General features: G+C 40.1%; 2 protein-coding genes and 1 long non-coding RNA gene across 3 annotated transcripts; all 3 read left to right on the top strand.

Moving 5' to 3' along the window:
• The first annotated feature begins 1,730 nt into the window (after nt 1-1,730).
• On the top strand, nt 1,731-6,306 carry LOC100694609 (deoxyribonuclease-2-beta). The gene is made up of 7 exons (XM_013273561.3): nt 1,731-2,522; nt 2,729-2,826; nt 3,462-3,600; nt 3,725-3,803; nt 4,271-4,432; nt 4,504-4,668; nt 5,692-6,306. Exons 1-7 carry the CDS (start codon nt 2,445-2,447, stop codon nt 6,051-6,053), a joined length of 1,083 nt encoding a protein of 360 aa, XP_013129015.2. The 5' UTR covers nt 1,731-2,444; the 3' UTR covers nt 6,054-6,306.
• Nucleotides 6,307-7,055: 749 nt separating this feature from the next.
• Nucleotides 7,056-7,692, top strand: LOC102080895 (parathyroid hormone-related protein-like). Its single transcript, XM_005475750.4, has one exon. It carries the CDS (start codon nt 7,147-7,149, stop codon nt 7,483-7,485), a length of 339 nt encoding a protein of 112 aa, XP_005475807.1. The 5' UTR covers nt 7,056-7,146; the 3' UTR covers nt 7,486-7,692.
• Nucleotides 7,693-8,852: 1,160 nt separating this feature from the next.
• LOC106098488 (uncharacterized) lies at nt 8,853-12,185 on the top strand. Its single transcript, XR_001224730.3, has 2 exons — nt 8,853-9,042; nt 9,651-12,185. It is a non-coding gene; the product is annotated as an uncharacterized LOC106098488 (long non-coding RNA).
• Nucleotides 12,186-12,459: the final 274 nt, after the last annotated feature.

The raw sequence follows: 12,459 nt of genomic DNA, 5'->3' as shown, positions 1-12,459 counted from the left end.
ATGTAATGCCTGCATTGGTTTGTATAATAATTTTCTAATAGACTCCAATCTGTTCATGTAAATGTAAAGTCCTCTTCACACACTAAGGTTAATTATGGAGTTCTACAGCGTTCCATGTTGGGACCGACTTAAACATCAACTATTGGTGATATAGACTCATATATACAGTATAATGTTATCCACAGAATAGGCCCCACAGGTGAAAAACTATATAAAATAGGATTCAGGGAATCTCACACATGGATACACTGCACACAGAAAACTACAGACAGCTGTTAGTGTGCTATCTGGCACTGCACTCCTGTCAGCACTTTTGGAGTTATAGACCATTTATCAGACATACTGGACTGCCCGATCTCTTTATCCCCCAACATTTGCATCCTGGGTTACTTATCAACACTACAATTACAACCCTTCTTGCTAATTTTATCTCCACATGGATGACTTTTGAACGTTTCAGAGAGAGTCCCATGGGAGAGGCCCCAGGTCGGAGTGAGTGAAAAAACTTTTAAAAAGTCAGCATCAGGAACAGTGACCCACTATGACCCATTGGCTCTTGTAAATGGTGCCACAATTGGGGTTGACTCCTCTGATCAGGTAAGTATGGTCCTAATTATTTATTGCTATATACTGTAGAAAAAAGGTGAAGCAGAACAAACTTTCCATTCGTAAACCACATTTGTTCTGGGTGACCTCTCCCAGTAGGCTGACCCCCTAGGTATAACATTGAGTCATCTCTTGTAACAGTTGCTGTTGTAATGCAGTATATCACCACATGGTGGCGCCTCTTGTCTCATGACTGGTAGGTCACCCCCATTTTGTTCTTCCTGTGTACCATCTCTGTTATGGATTCTTCGGTGTGTAAGCGGACTAGTATGCTCTCAAGTAATGTGTGGTAGAGCTGGCACTTTTATTTTTGATATTTAAAATAAATGAGTACTTGTGGAAAATTATTAGTTGGTGCTCATCCACCTGCACACCTCCGTGGCTGGCTTCATCTCCACCGCATGTTACACTCTGAATCATACCTTTCTGTGACATCAGTTAAGCTCCCATTTTAACAACAAAGTTACAGTTTACACAGTTTTTAAAATTTGTCATTAGATTTGTAAATAAATGTGCAAATAAATGTTAATCTTAATAATTGGTTCCAAAGCTGTACCTATTAAAGTGTCTGGTGATTGTCCACCTTACCCACAAACGTGGAGAAGACGGCTGAGTTGGGAGAGCACAGAAAAGTGACTCTGCTGCAAACACATATACTGTAAATAGACAGTGAAGCTGCTAACCGCTGTGTGTGGGGGGTTCTCCTTTACACATTTACAATAAAATTATTTGTTTATCATTTAATTCAGCATAAAGGAACTTAGGAATGCATCTAGTCTCCTATGTTTGGGTGAGCAGTTAGAAATAATCGGTGGACAACTTGGGTGAGGTAAGAAGTTGCTGTTAGAATAGATGACCAGTGTGGCAAAGAGGAATAATGAGCTTTCACTGTCCAGATAAAGAAAATGTCCAATGGGGAAACTACCTGCAAATATTTAATGAAAACTCTGTTATCAGTGACTGGAAAATGAAGCCTTTGCATATAAGACAGACTGCACCATTGTGACTCCGTATACATGACACCAGTACATGCTGGCAGCTCATGTTTCAGAACTGACACAGGAAATGATTAGCATGGTTTAATGATGATAGAAAAAAAAACATTTTCTAAAGTATAATTGAAAGGATTTAATTACCTCCATACACATAAACAGAATCTGTCTGCAGGTAAAGTCTTAATTTCTTCCAGCTGTGCTCAACAGGGATAATACAAGACTGGCTGAAAACCCAGCAACAGACCAGGAATCAAGGTCTTTATGTTAAATGGCTGTAATGTTTATACATTATGGTTGATGAAAATCAGCAGTTAACCCTCTAAACAGGAAGTAAGGTCACATCTCAATAACTACTAACATTAGCCGGTACAATCATCATACCCTCCCGAAGGTTGTCTATAACCTCTGCTCACACCAATGGTGGTATCTAATGTCTTTTTTGAAAAAAATATTTATGATATATCCTTTTGTTTGATTCTAAGTCTGACAAAGAAAAAATTGATTGATCACATATACAGTATGATGACCGTCAGTTCAACCAGCTGTTGGAAAACAGCTGTTAAAAGCAACTAATCAACAATTTTGGGATGAATAAAGCTCTGTAGTTCTTGGAGTAATATTTGCTAAAAACTGTAACACTGTAGTTGCCAGAAGAACAGGAAAAAAATGCTTTTGTTAAACATCCATGGGTAAAAATCTAATGAAGTATTTAGTTTGACAGCAAGTAAAGAAGTTTGCTGCCATGTCTGGTACAAAAACAAAGAAGCTCTTGTTTTATTCATTTTCCTATCAATACAATTTATCTAAAAGTCTAACGGTATTAAAATTCTTGACCATGGGTCAATGCAAATCATAATCTGGAGCTATATAACTAATGGTCATTTCAGCAGAGGACCCACACACTCTTCACTCAGCCTGATGGTAAGTTGGTTTCTGTCTGTATTAGGATGGTGACACTTTTGGTGCAGCACAGAATAACCTGTGAACTCAAGTCATGCTGTGATGCTGAAATTATATCATTACGTGTAAAGACACTGCAGCCTGTAATAGTGGGCTAATTCTTTTTTTCATCTAAAGGGAAGATGATGTATTAAAATTACTTTTTTATTACTATTCTGTTTTTTCAGGACGTCCTTTGGATGATTGTCCTCACTGTTGGTCTGCTTGGCTCACATTGTGAGGGCGCTATATCCTGTAAGAATGAAAACGGAGATAATGTAGACTGGTAAGACAACATCTGAGCTATTCATTCATATATACTGAATTACACATTAGTGACTTTGGTCTTGAAGTGCTTCAAAGCTGTGCTATGGTACCTTTTGCACCTGTGTTTCAACATAGTCATAGATGATGTTCAGACACTGCTACACTATTTTACACTGTTATTATCAGTTATTTTATATATTTCCATTTCATAAATAACTTCATTTGGGGAGTATGGGCAGTTAAAACAAGGACATTAGACATACCTAAAACTATGAATACAACACACAAAACTGTGACACTTGCCTCCTTTCTCCAGCCCTGCAGATCTATTTTTAACACTCATCTTATTCTCACTTTATTGCACAAGAGGAAACAGGGAAAGAAAACACTTTGCCAAAGTTTCACAAGCTTCATCACATTTTAGCATCATGAGGAAGTCAGTGAAAAACAGCATTCATAAAAGGCCGTAAAGAATGCACACATGGGCACCACCTGTCACGTAGTTAAAGGGTTTCAGTCATATCTCTACTCATACAGGTGCTTGTGAGACTCGAGTATGACAGGGTTTGTTATTTTCTTCCTCCATACTTGGTCACACTTCTCATCATTTTGTTGTGATCTTTGAATTTACTGACTTGTCTCTGACATCACCAGGTTTATTTTGTACAAGAAGCCTGCTGGGTTTGATTATGTTTACATTGATTCAACCGACCAGAAACTTAAAAAGAATAACAAGCCTGTCAACCACCAAGCTGGTGTCCTGGCAAATACCCTGAAGCCCTACTTTGAAAGAGTGAGAATAACTCCATGAGTTTCTGTTATTATTGTGTATGCCCTTTGAGAAAAGATGTACTTTTATGTTATGTTTTTGTGGATATAACTTTCTGTTCACTCTATTCTTCCTGCATCATATGCAGACATCAGATTCTGCATTCATTGCATACAATGATCAACCACCAGGTTGTAACGCAGAAAAAAAATATGGCCACAGCAAAGGTGGGTAGAAATAAATATCTGTGAAAGTAAATAAATAAATTGTTCTTATGGACTATTTCACCCTGGCTTTAATCCTGAACATGGTTGTCAATGTAAGAATACCAGGACAGGTGAAAGATGTTCAGTATATTAAGGCTTCCCACCTCGTTGCTGCATTTTAAACCAGCTGTAAACTGGATCGTTGAAACTAGCTTGTTGCTAACTTACAATGGACAATAAGCTCACAGCCAGGAAATAAATGCATGAGTGACTTTCTCTGTGTCTTTAATGGAAAGCAGGATTTTGCATCAGCAGGTCCAATCATAATGTTCTGTAATAATAATAAACACATAGCTGATTTAAATGTGCTCTCCTTCTTCACGCTCACCTCTGAGCATCAGAACCACAGCTGCTGTTATTCTCAGATCACTCAGCAGATGTTCTCTTCTTAATAATTACATGTGTTCTTTCATGTTCTTGTTCTGCAGGAGTTGTGATGATGGATACGACTAATGTAGTCTGGCTTTTACACAGCACACCAAATTTCCCAGAAGGAGATGAAAGCAATAATTTCTTTCCTCCCAGTGGGAAAACGTATGCACAGATATTTATGTGTGTAACACTGCCCTCTACGAAGTCTGCAAATATAGGTAAGGCAGTATGTCCAAGGTAATTCTTCATGTCTAGAGACACATCCATCCCTCATTTTACTGTTTTTCAGCTCAGCATCTTAAAGATATCAATGCTTATATATTTGATAAGCACAATCCTAAAAAACTCAGAGATTCTTCCAACGACCCACCAACGCGGCCCTTCCATGAGAACTTGTCAGCCGGTGTTCTGAAGTTTACACGCTTTGTTAAACAAATCTCAGAGGAACGTAAAGGTGAGATTTCTGCTTCATTCATTTAAGAAAAACCTTAAAACTACACTGTGACTTTCCTGCGTGAAATAATTGTGACTCCTATTAAATTCCGGTTCTTTCGATTCTTTACAGCCAAAAAAGACACAGCTCAGAAGTGGTCTTATTAATTTAAAAATGATCTTTAATTTTACATATCCGGATATGGAGACTGAGCACACACAGAAACGCCTGCTCACATCAGCCAGTCTCAAGCAGTACAGGAAGCCAAGTCATTTATATACTCGCTCACTACGTCACACCACACTTTAAGTTTTGATCAAACAGCCTAGTTGGTTTCAGTTTCTGGTCCTATGCTCTGGAAAAGTATGCAGTTACCATGCTTTTGCAAAAGCATATCGTTTCCTGTCTGGACTTTTGGCACAAAGTGTACTCAGAGTTGGGCCTTTCTTATAAAGCAATATAATCAGCATATAAGCATTTAAGATGATAAATTTAAACCGCAACACTCCCTGTAGTTTCCTGACTAAAGAGAATTTTATTTTCAAGGTGTGACACATCCAGCCCCAGAGTCCTTTATTCTTACCTCCCTGTTTAGGCCTGTGAAACAGATCTATGAGTAGATCTAACTTTACAGAGAGGCTCTACTCAAAACTCACTTTATTTAGACTTTAACTCTAAAATTAACTCACATTTAAAATTAAATAATAATCCTGGTATGAAAATGTTGTGTGAGCTGAAAAATAAATCCTGCGAAAACACATTGCGCTCCTGTACGTTTGTATCACTATAGAGACTTTTCATTAAGGTGTTAGTGTGACCCAGCCTCAGTGCAGAGTTCATCAGGGAGTCTGGCAGCAGGGATCAGACTGAGTCTGATGTTTGTAAAAGAAATGATTCAAGAAGAAGAGCTGGAACTTCCCAAAAAAATATCAGACAGAGAAAGTAGAGTCAGGGTTGTTGTGAGCGACACCTTTCTTTTTTCTTTACTTCATGTTACTTTAATATTATCTGATGGGTTCCTGATGTTTGTCTTTCCTTTTGCAGAAGGAGATCTTTACTTCTACATTGCTGACACACTAGAGAGAAATTTATACATCCAGACCTGGCGCAGCAACCCTGAAGACACTGATATCACTGACAAAAAAAAAAACCTTTACAACATCGTGAAAGTACAAGCTGGTGGTAGTGAATGGGAACACGGAAGTGATCATTCCAAATGGTGTGTTTCTGACAGTAAAGATTGGATGTGTGTTGGTGACTCAAACAGAGAACCATCACAGTTCGAAAGGCCTGGTGGTGCACTGTGCATTAACAGCAAAGATGTGGCAGATGCATTTTGGAAAATTAAAACTGAAGATTCAAGTATGGAACTTCCTCTTAAAAAAAAAAAAACAAGTTCAGGTTAACTGCAGCAGACAACCGTCTCAGTCTTGTTTTCTATCTACGTTCACCAGTTTTGAATTTATTGTAAATTCATTTCAGATTTCATTAAAGTGAAGCTGACTTGAATCTGGTGCTGACATCATCACTCCTGTCAGTGTTATCTAATGTTTCTGTGAATGATATGAAATTAAAAACATTTGATGGATATTTCACAGTGTGGTTCTTTCACCCATGGAAACCATAAAAGCCTGAAATAAATGACTTTGCATGAATCCATCTTGTTTTTACTCTGAGTTTCTGTTTCTATCTGATGACTTTTAAAATTGTTCAAACTAGCCCCTGCACTCAGACACTTCTGTGAAAAGATCCATTTATTTTAATCAACTATTTGTTGGGCTGGAAATGAGTATTTCAAAATACTTTTTTCACTTCTAATAGGTGTTCTATAACGCTACAGTGGATATTTGAAAGTAGAGTAACAGTAGCTCTATCTGTGTTGATCTTGAAGATTAATTATCTGATTCTAACTGTAAGTAATGTTAAGCTGAATATTGTGCTCATGCCGATTTTGCCTTCTAAGAACAGCAGAACACAGTGATTCTGACAGTATGTCAGTATTTAGATGGTGAAACAAGTTTGATTTTGCCTCCTCACATCATCACAAAGGATTTTAAATCAGAGCTTCAGCATCTTCAGTGTGAAATAAATGACAATCTCATGCAAGCAAACTTTCCGGACATCACCTTACCTGACATCCTAAACCAGTTCTTCACCCACTTTGACCAACAGAACAGGGACACCAACACCCATCCTGCTGTTCTTTCATAGATGACGACGCCCCCATCCAGCTGGAGCAGCATCAGGTCTGAGGACTCCGCCCTCTACATCAATGGAGAGGAGGTAGGAAGGGTAGAAAGTGCTGTTTGAATGTGTGTGCATGTGTGTGTGTGTGTGTGTGTGTGAGAGAGTCTTTGAGCGGTATGAGTGATCAGCTGAGTGGAAACAGGTCCATTTACCCTAACACACCATGCAAAGCATAATTCCTGACGATGGTGTCGATCAACGCGTAAAGTCCACACGGCAGAGATCTCCCTCAGCAGCAACACCTGCGTTCGGATGCCGGGGGTCGGCCTGGGAGTCAACCTCAGCACCACCGGCAGCACCCTGCACTCCAAACCCCCCGGAGGCACCAAGAACCTCCCCATCAGCTTCCGGCTGGAGGAGGAGGATGGCACCAACCTGCCACAGGAGACCAACAAGTCGCAGACATGCAAAGACAGCGTGATTAAAGTGTCGGGCAAAAAGAAGAAGAAATCGAGGGCTGAGAAGAGGAGGGAAGGGGAAAAGAGAAAGAGGAGGGCGCGCTCTTTGGGGTGGAGGCTGGAGGATGAACTGGGGAGTGGACTCCACCTGGAGTGGAGGTCTCTGCTCGGTCTGCAGAGGGCGCTGCATTAAAATGCCGTCAGTCTCTGACGAAGGTGAGTCCAAACAGCTAGTTTTCAGAAAATAATCACATGATTAGAGAGTTTTCAGAACATGCGTGCCGCGTTACAGCTGCAGATACTGCAGAGTGCACTGACTCTGTGCTGTGTCAGTGTTGTGGAGCAGGGGCGGATCTAGAGAAATTTTCTTAGGTTAGCATGAGGGTGGCAAAGAAATCAAATGGGGTGGCAAAATCGAAGCCCCTTTTTTCATACACATATGCAGGTGGTTATATATGGTTAAAATAATCCAAATGCAGTAAGTATACACGTTTTTCATATAAATAAAGTCTATAACTTAATTATTGTCTTTAGCCCACATAATTAAACACTTTAGTTACATAAAACATGTGAGTTTTGATGCTATTACTGTATAGCCTGTATAATAAATAAACATGTAGCCGAATAAGTATAAAATCCAGAAAGCTACACAACTTGAGGCGGTTCATTTACAAACACAAGTCTAACTTAAGTTTCACACTGTTTTTTGTTAGAAAACAATCACATTGTTACAGCTTAAATTACACAAAATGTCAGAAATCTGCACTGTCATGAACAAAAATTTAAACCTAATTTTTTCATGATTAGTTGGATTAACCCACTGAGGTCTGAAATACAACCGACCATTTTTGACTCCTTTTGAGTTTACGTTTGTATTTCACCCTCAGATTGTTTCATTTTATTATTTTCCCCCTTGCCTTGTTTGGTATCATTCTTTTCAGCTCAACTGAATTTAGTTGTTTTGACTGACATACTGCATTAGTATTACTGATCTGAAAGCACACAAATAACTTAAAATCCTAGTAGTATTTTTTTACTGTAAAAAAAAAAAAAAAACCCACACAGACATGTTGAGTAAATTTTTATAACTTGAAATGCAAATATAAAATGTACATTTTGTTAACATATACAACTATTTATCTAAAAATGCAGCCAATACACCTGCCGTTTTTTTCATTTTGTATAAGAATTTAAAAATATTACTAAAACTAAAATGAGAGAACAATCAGGTGTCGCAATAAGACGCCCCACAAATGATGTGTGCCAGTAAAAAATAAGTTTGTCCACCAAAAGACAGAGGAGAACAGCACAGGGATAAACCTGCAGGCCTGACAACAGGAGGTGTATCACTCCGCTGGTTTTCTACTTAGTGACAGTGTTTACGTTGCAAACGTGCCTTTGTGACATTCATTAGTGCCCTCACTGACACACAAAACAAAACAACGACTACACAACAGAACACAACACACTAAGTAGGGCTGTTCGATATAACGATATATATATCGGATGACGATATAAAAACGTCTATCGTTTCATTTTACGCGATTGTAGTGAAGTAGATTTTGGGTTAGGATGTTACATGATGTCCATAAACGCACCACTGACATCCACATCTTCCAGCCGACAATTACCCGGCTATAAGAAACAGCTGCGCTTCACTACTGAGCTTCGGGGACTGTCTTGAAGTCAGCCGGTGGTCAGCAGTTTAAACGCTTTGTTAAACAAATCTCCAAGATAAGGGATCCTGAAGGTGAGATTTCTGCTTCATTCATTTAAAAAAAAACAACTTAAAAACCACACTGTGAGTTTCTTGTGTGAAATCATTGTGACTTTCTGTAGTTTCCCCACCAAAGAGCTGAGAATCTTATTTACAAGGTGTGAAACATCCAGCCCAACACAGCCCTTTAATCTATCGTCTCTAATGTTTTGGCCTGTGAAACATCAGTTGGGCTACGAGTAGATCTAACTTTACAGAGTAGTTCTGTTCAAAATTTACTTCATTTAGACTTTAACTCACATTTAAAATTAAATAATGATCCTGGTATGAAAATGTTGTGGAAGCTGTAAAATAAATCTTATGAACACACATGTTGTGCTGTAATTTTGTATCGCCATGGAAACCTTTCATTAAGGTGTCAGTGTGACCCAGCCTCAGTGCAGAGTTCGGCAGGGGAGTCTAGCAGCAGAGATCATACGAGGTCTGATGTTTGTAAAAAAAAAAAAAAAAAAAAAAAAAAAGATTAAATCAGAAGATAGAGTCAGGGTTGTTGTGAGCAGCACATTTCTTTTTCTTTTTTTTATTCTGGGTTATTTTAACACTGTCTGATGGTCTCCTGATGTTTGTCTTTCCTTTTGCAGAAGGAGATCTTTATGTTACCATTGCTGACACACTACAGAGCAATTTATACATCCAGACCTGGCGCAGCAAACCTGGCAAACCTTTTAGGACTAAGAATAAGCACAGACTTTACAACATCATGTCAGTAAAAACTGCTGCAGGTAGTTGGAAACATGGAAGTGATCATTCCAAATGGTGTGTTTCTGACAGTAAAGATTGGATGTGTGTTGGTGACTCAAACAGAACACCACCCCAGTTCGAAAGGCCTGGTGGTGCACTGTGCATTAAGAGCAAACCTGTGGCAGATGCATTTAGGAAAATTATAAACATTACTGTCACTGATAGTGTCACTGACAGTAACACTGACAGTGACACTGACTGTGACACAGGGTGGGTAGTCTAAGTTAACTGCAGCAGACCACCGTCTCGGTCTTGTTTTCTACATTCTTCTACGTTCACCAGTTTTGAATTTATTGTAAATTCATTTCAGATTTTATCAAAGTGAAGCTGACTTGAATCTGTTGCTGACATCGTCACTCTTGTCAGTGTTATCTAATGTTTCTGTGAACGATATGAAATTAAAAACATCTGAGGTCCTGTTTCTGTCTGATGACTTTCAAAATTAGTCGCACTAGCCCCTTCAGTCTGTATGAGCCCTTTTTCTGTGTGAGCTTGCCTGCGAGAGCTTCTGGACACTTATAGATCATTAGGACTAAAGTGTTCTTAACAGAAACAGCAACATTTTTAGTTACCTTATCCTCAGCACTCCGTGTGTCTGTGGCCTAGACACAGCTGAAGCCTGATTACAGCGTCTGGACTCCGAACAGCCTCAATAACCTGGAAAGGTGCTAACCGCTAGGCTAACTAGCAACAAGATGCCCTCCCTCTCCACAGATGACTACCACAAACTCCTGCAGAAGATTGCAGTACTGGAGACAAAAATTCATCGCTTAGAAGTAAATGTGGAGGTAAATGGACTGTGTGGAAATGAAACAACCTTGCCTTTGATTCAAAGCAATGGCGATGATCAAGCTAGTACACAGCTAAGGAGCACAGATAACATGACCAAGAAAGTAGACTCTGTGCATTATTATAAATCATCAAGCGAAAATCCCCCCTTGGACTGTCCTGGTGCAAAACCAAGACAAATCATGTCTCCTGGAAGGGGGAGGACGTATCACAGGCAGAGCACAGCGAGCTGAAATCTCTGAAACTGACTGGCCTTCACTTCCTACGAGACAGAGAAGCTCTTCTACCCCTGTATACGGGAGGAAACAGGACTGGACAGCCGTGAATAGGAAGGTTAACAACAAACCTCCAAAACAACTGAATGTGAAACTGCAGAACAGATTTGCTCCACTATCAAAGGACCCTGCATCTATATCGGACAACCATCCATCTAAAAGTAGCGAAGTAAGGTCTGAAAATCTGTTGAAAAGTAAAAGGCCACAGGGAAAGCTAAAGGCTAGGCCTGAAACTCTGATTGTGGGTGACTCTGCCGTAAAGGATGTACAAAGGATGTGCGGTAAGAACACTAAAGTCCTCTGCTTTCCTAAGGATATGGTCAACAACCTGAAGGAGAGAATTCTTCAGATTGCAGATGAATATCCAACTGTGACAAATATTGTTCTGCATACAGGGTCAAACGATGTGTCCAAACAACAATCGGAGGTTCTGAAACGGGACTTTACTGGATTATTAAATACTGTAAACTCTCTGAATGCAGCTGTATTCATCAGTGGACCTGTACCGCCCGTCAGAGAAGGAGACGAGAGATTCAGCAGATTGTTTGCACTGAATAAATGGCTTATATCAGCATGTACTGACCACTCAGTGCATTTTATCAACAACTTTAATATTTTTTGGGAACGCAGGCATCTGTTTAAAGCAAATGGATTTAATTTTAACAAGTCAGGGGTGAAACTGTTCACCTCCAACCTGTTTTATTCCATACGTCATCCATCTGTGCTTGGTGCCAAAGCTGAGATAAACAAGGAGTTATCTCATAAAGAGGAACAAACAGTACTCCAAGAACAAACAAAGCCCAGCAGAAACCTTGAGGAGGAGCTCCATCTGCCCCCACCCGGGAAGAGCCTCAGAAAGGAGAGACATCTGAGGCAAGAAGAGGGGTCCCTACTTGCCTCCAACTCTCTCAACAACACCAACGACCAGGACCAGGGACCACGACCTTCCCCAGTCCCCCAAACCCCTGACAGGCCATCACCCTCCTCCCCCTCCCTTTCTCCCTCCTCCCCACACCTGAAATTCACTGAGGAGATGATGGAGCGGGTCAATGCTGGGCTCAGATCTACCCCCCGGCCCAATCCCTTTTTGTCCCCCATTAACCCCCCACCAGAGCAGCCAAAGGTTCGCCATCGAGCCCCGCCCTCAACAGAGCAATCAAAGTTACACTGCGCAGCCTCGCCCCCCTTAGTTCCTCCTTACCACCTTCATGCCCTGTCTCCGCAGTCTGATGTGTGATGTGTGGAGGGTCCAGGCTGCGAGGATTATGACAGTGGTGACTTTTCCCAGGAGAAGCTAGGACCCTGTTTACTAGAAGGTTTTAAAATTTCTGTACTTTTAGGTGACAGAAGGAGACATGTGGCCTGGTCAAAACACAGAGAGCTGCACTCTAATAGATCTTTAAATATAGTAAACATACCTTGTGTGCCACAGACTGCTCCCAAACACGAGGGGGCAAATAATACCTCTAAAACACTTAAGTTGGCTTTATTAAACGTTAGATCTTTAGCTGGGAAAACATTTTTAATTAATGATTTAATCACTGAGCACAGCCTTGATTTTATGTTTTTAACTGAAACTTGGTTG

Source organism: Oreochromis niloticus, linkage group LG17 (assembly GCF_001858045.2).
Source record: "Oreochromis niloticus isolate F11D_XX linkage group LG17, O_niloticus_UMD_NMBU, whole genome shotgun sequence".
Lineage (NCBI taxonomy): Eukaryota > Metazoa > Chordata > Actinopteri > Cichliformes > Cichlidae > Oreochromis > Oreochromis niloticus.
The sequence above is the reverse complement of the archived record's forward strand: the minus strand, read 5'-3'. Positions and strand labels throughout refer to the sequence as shown.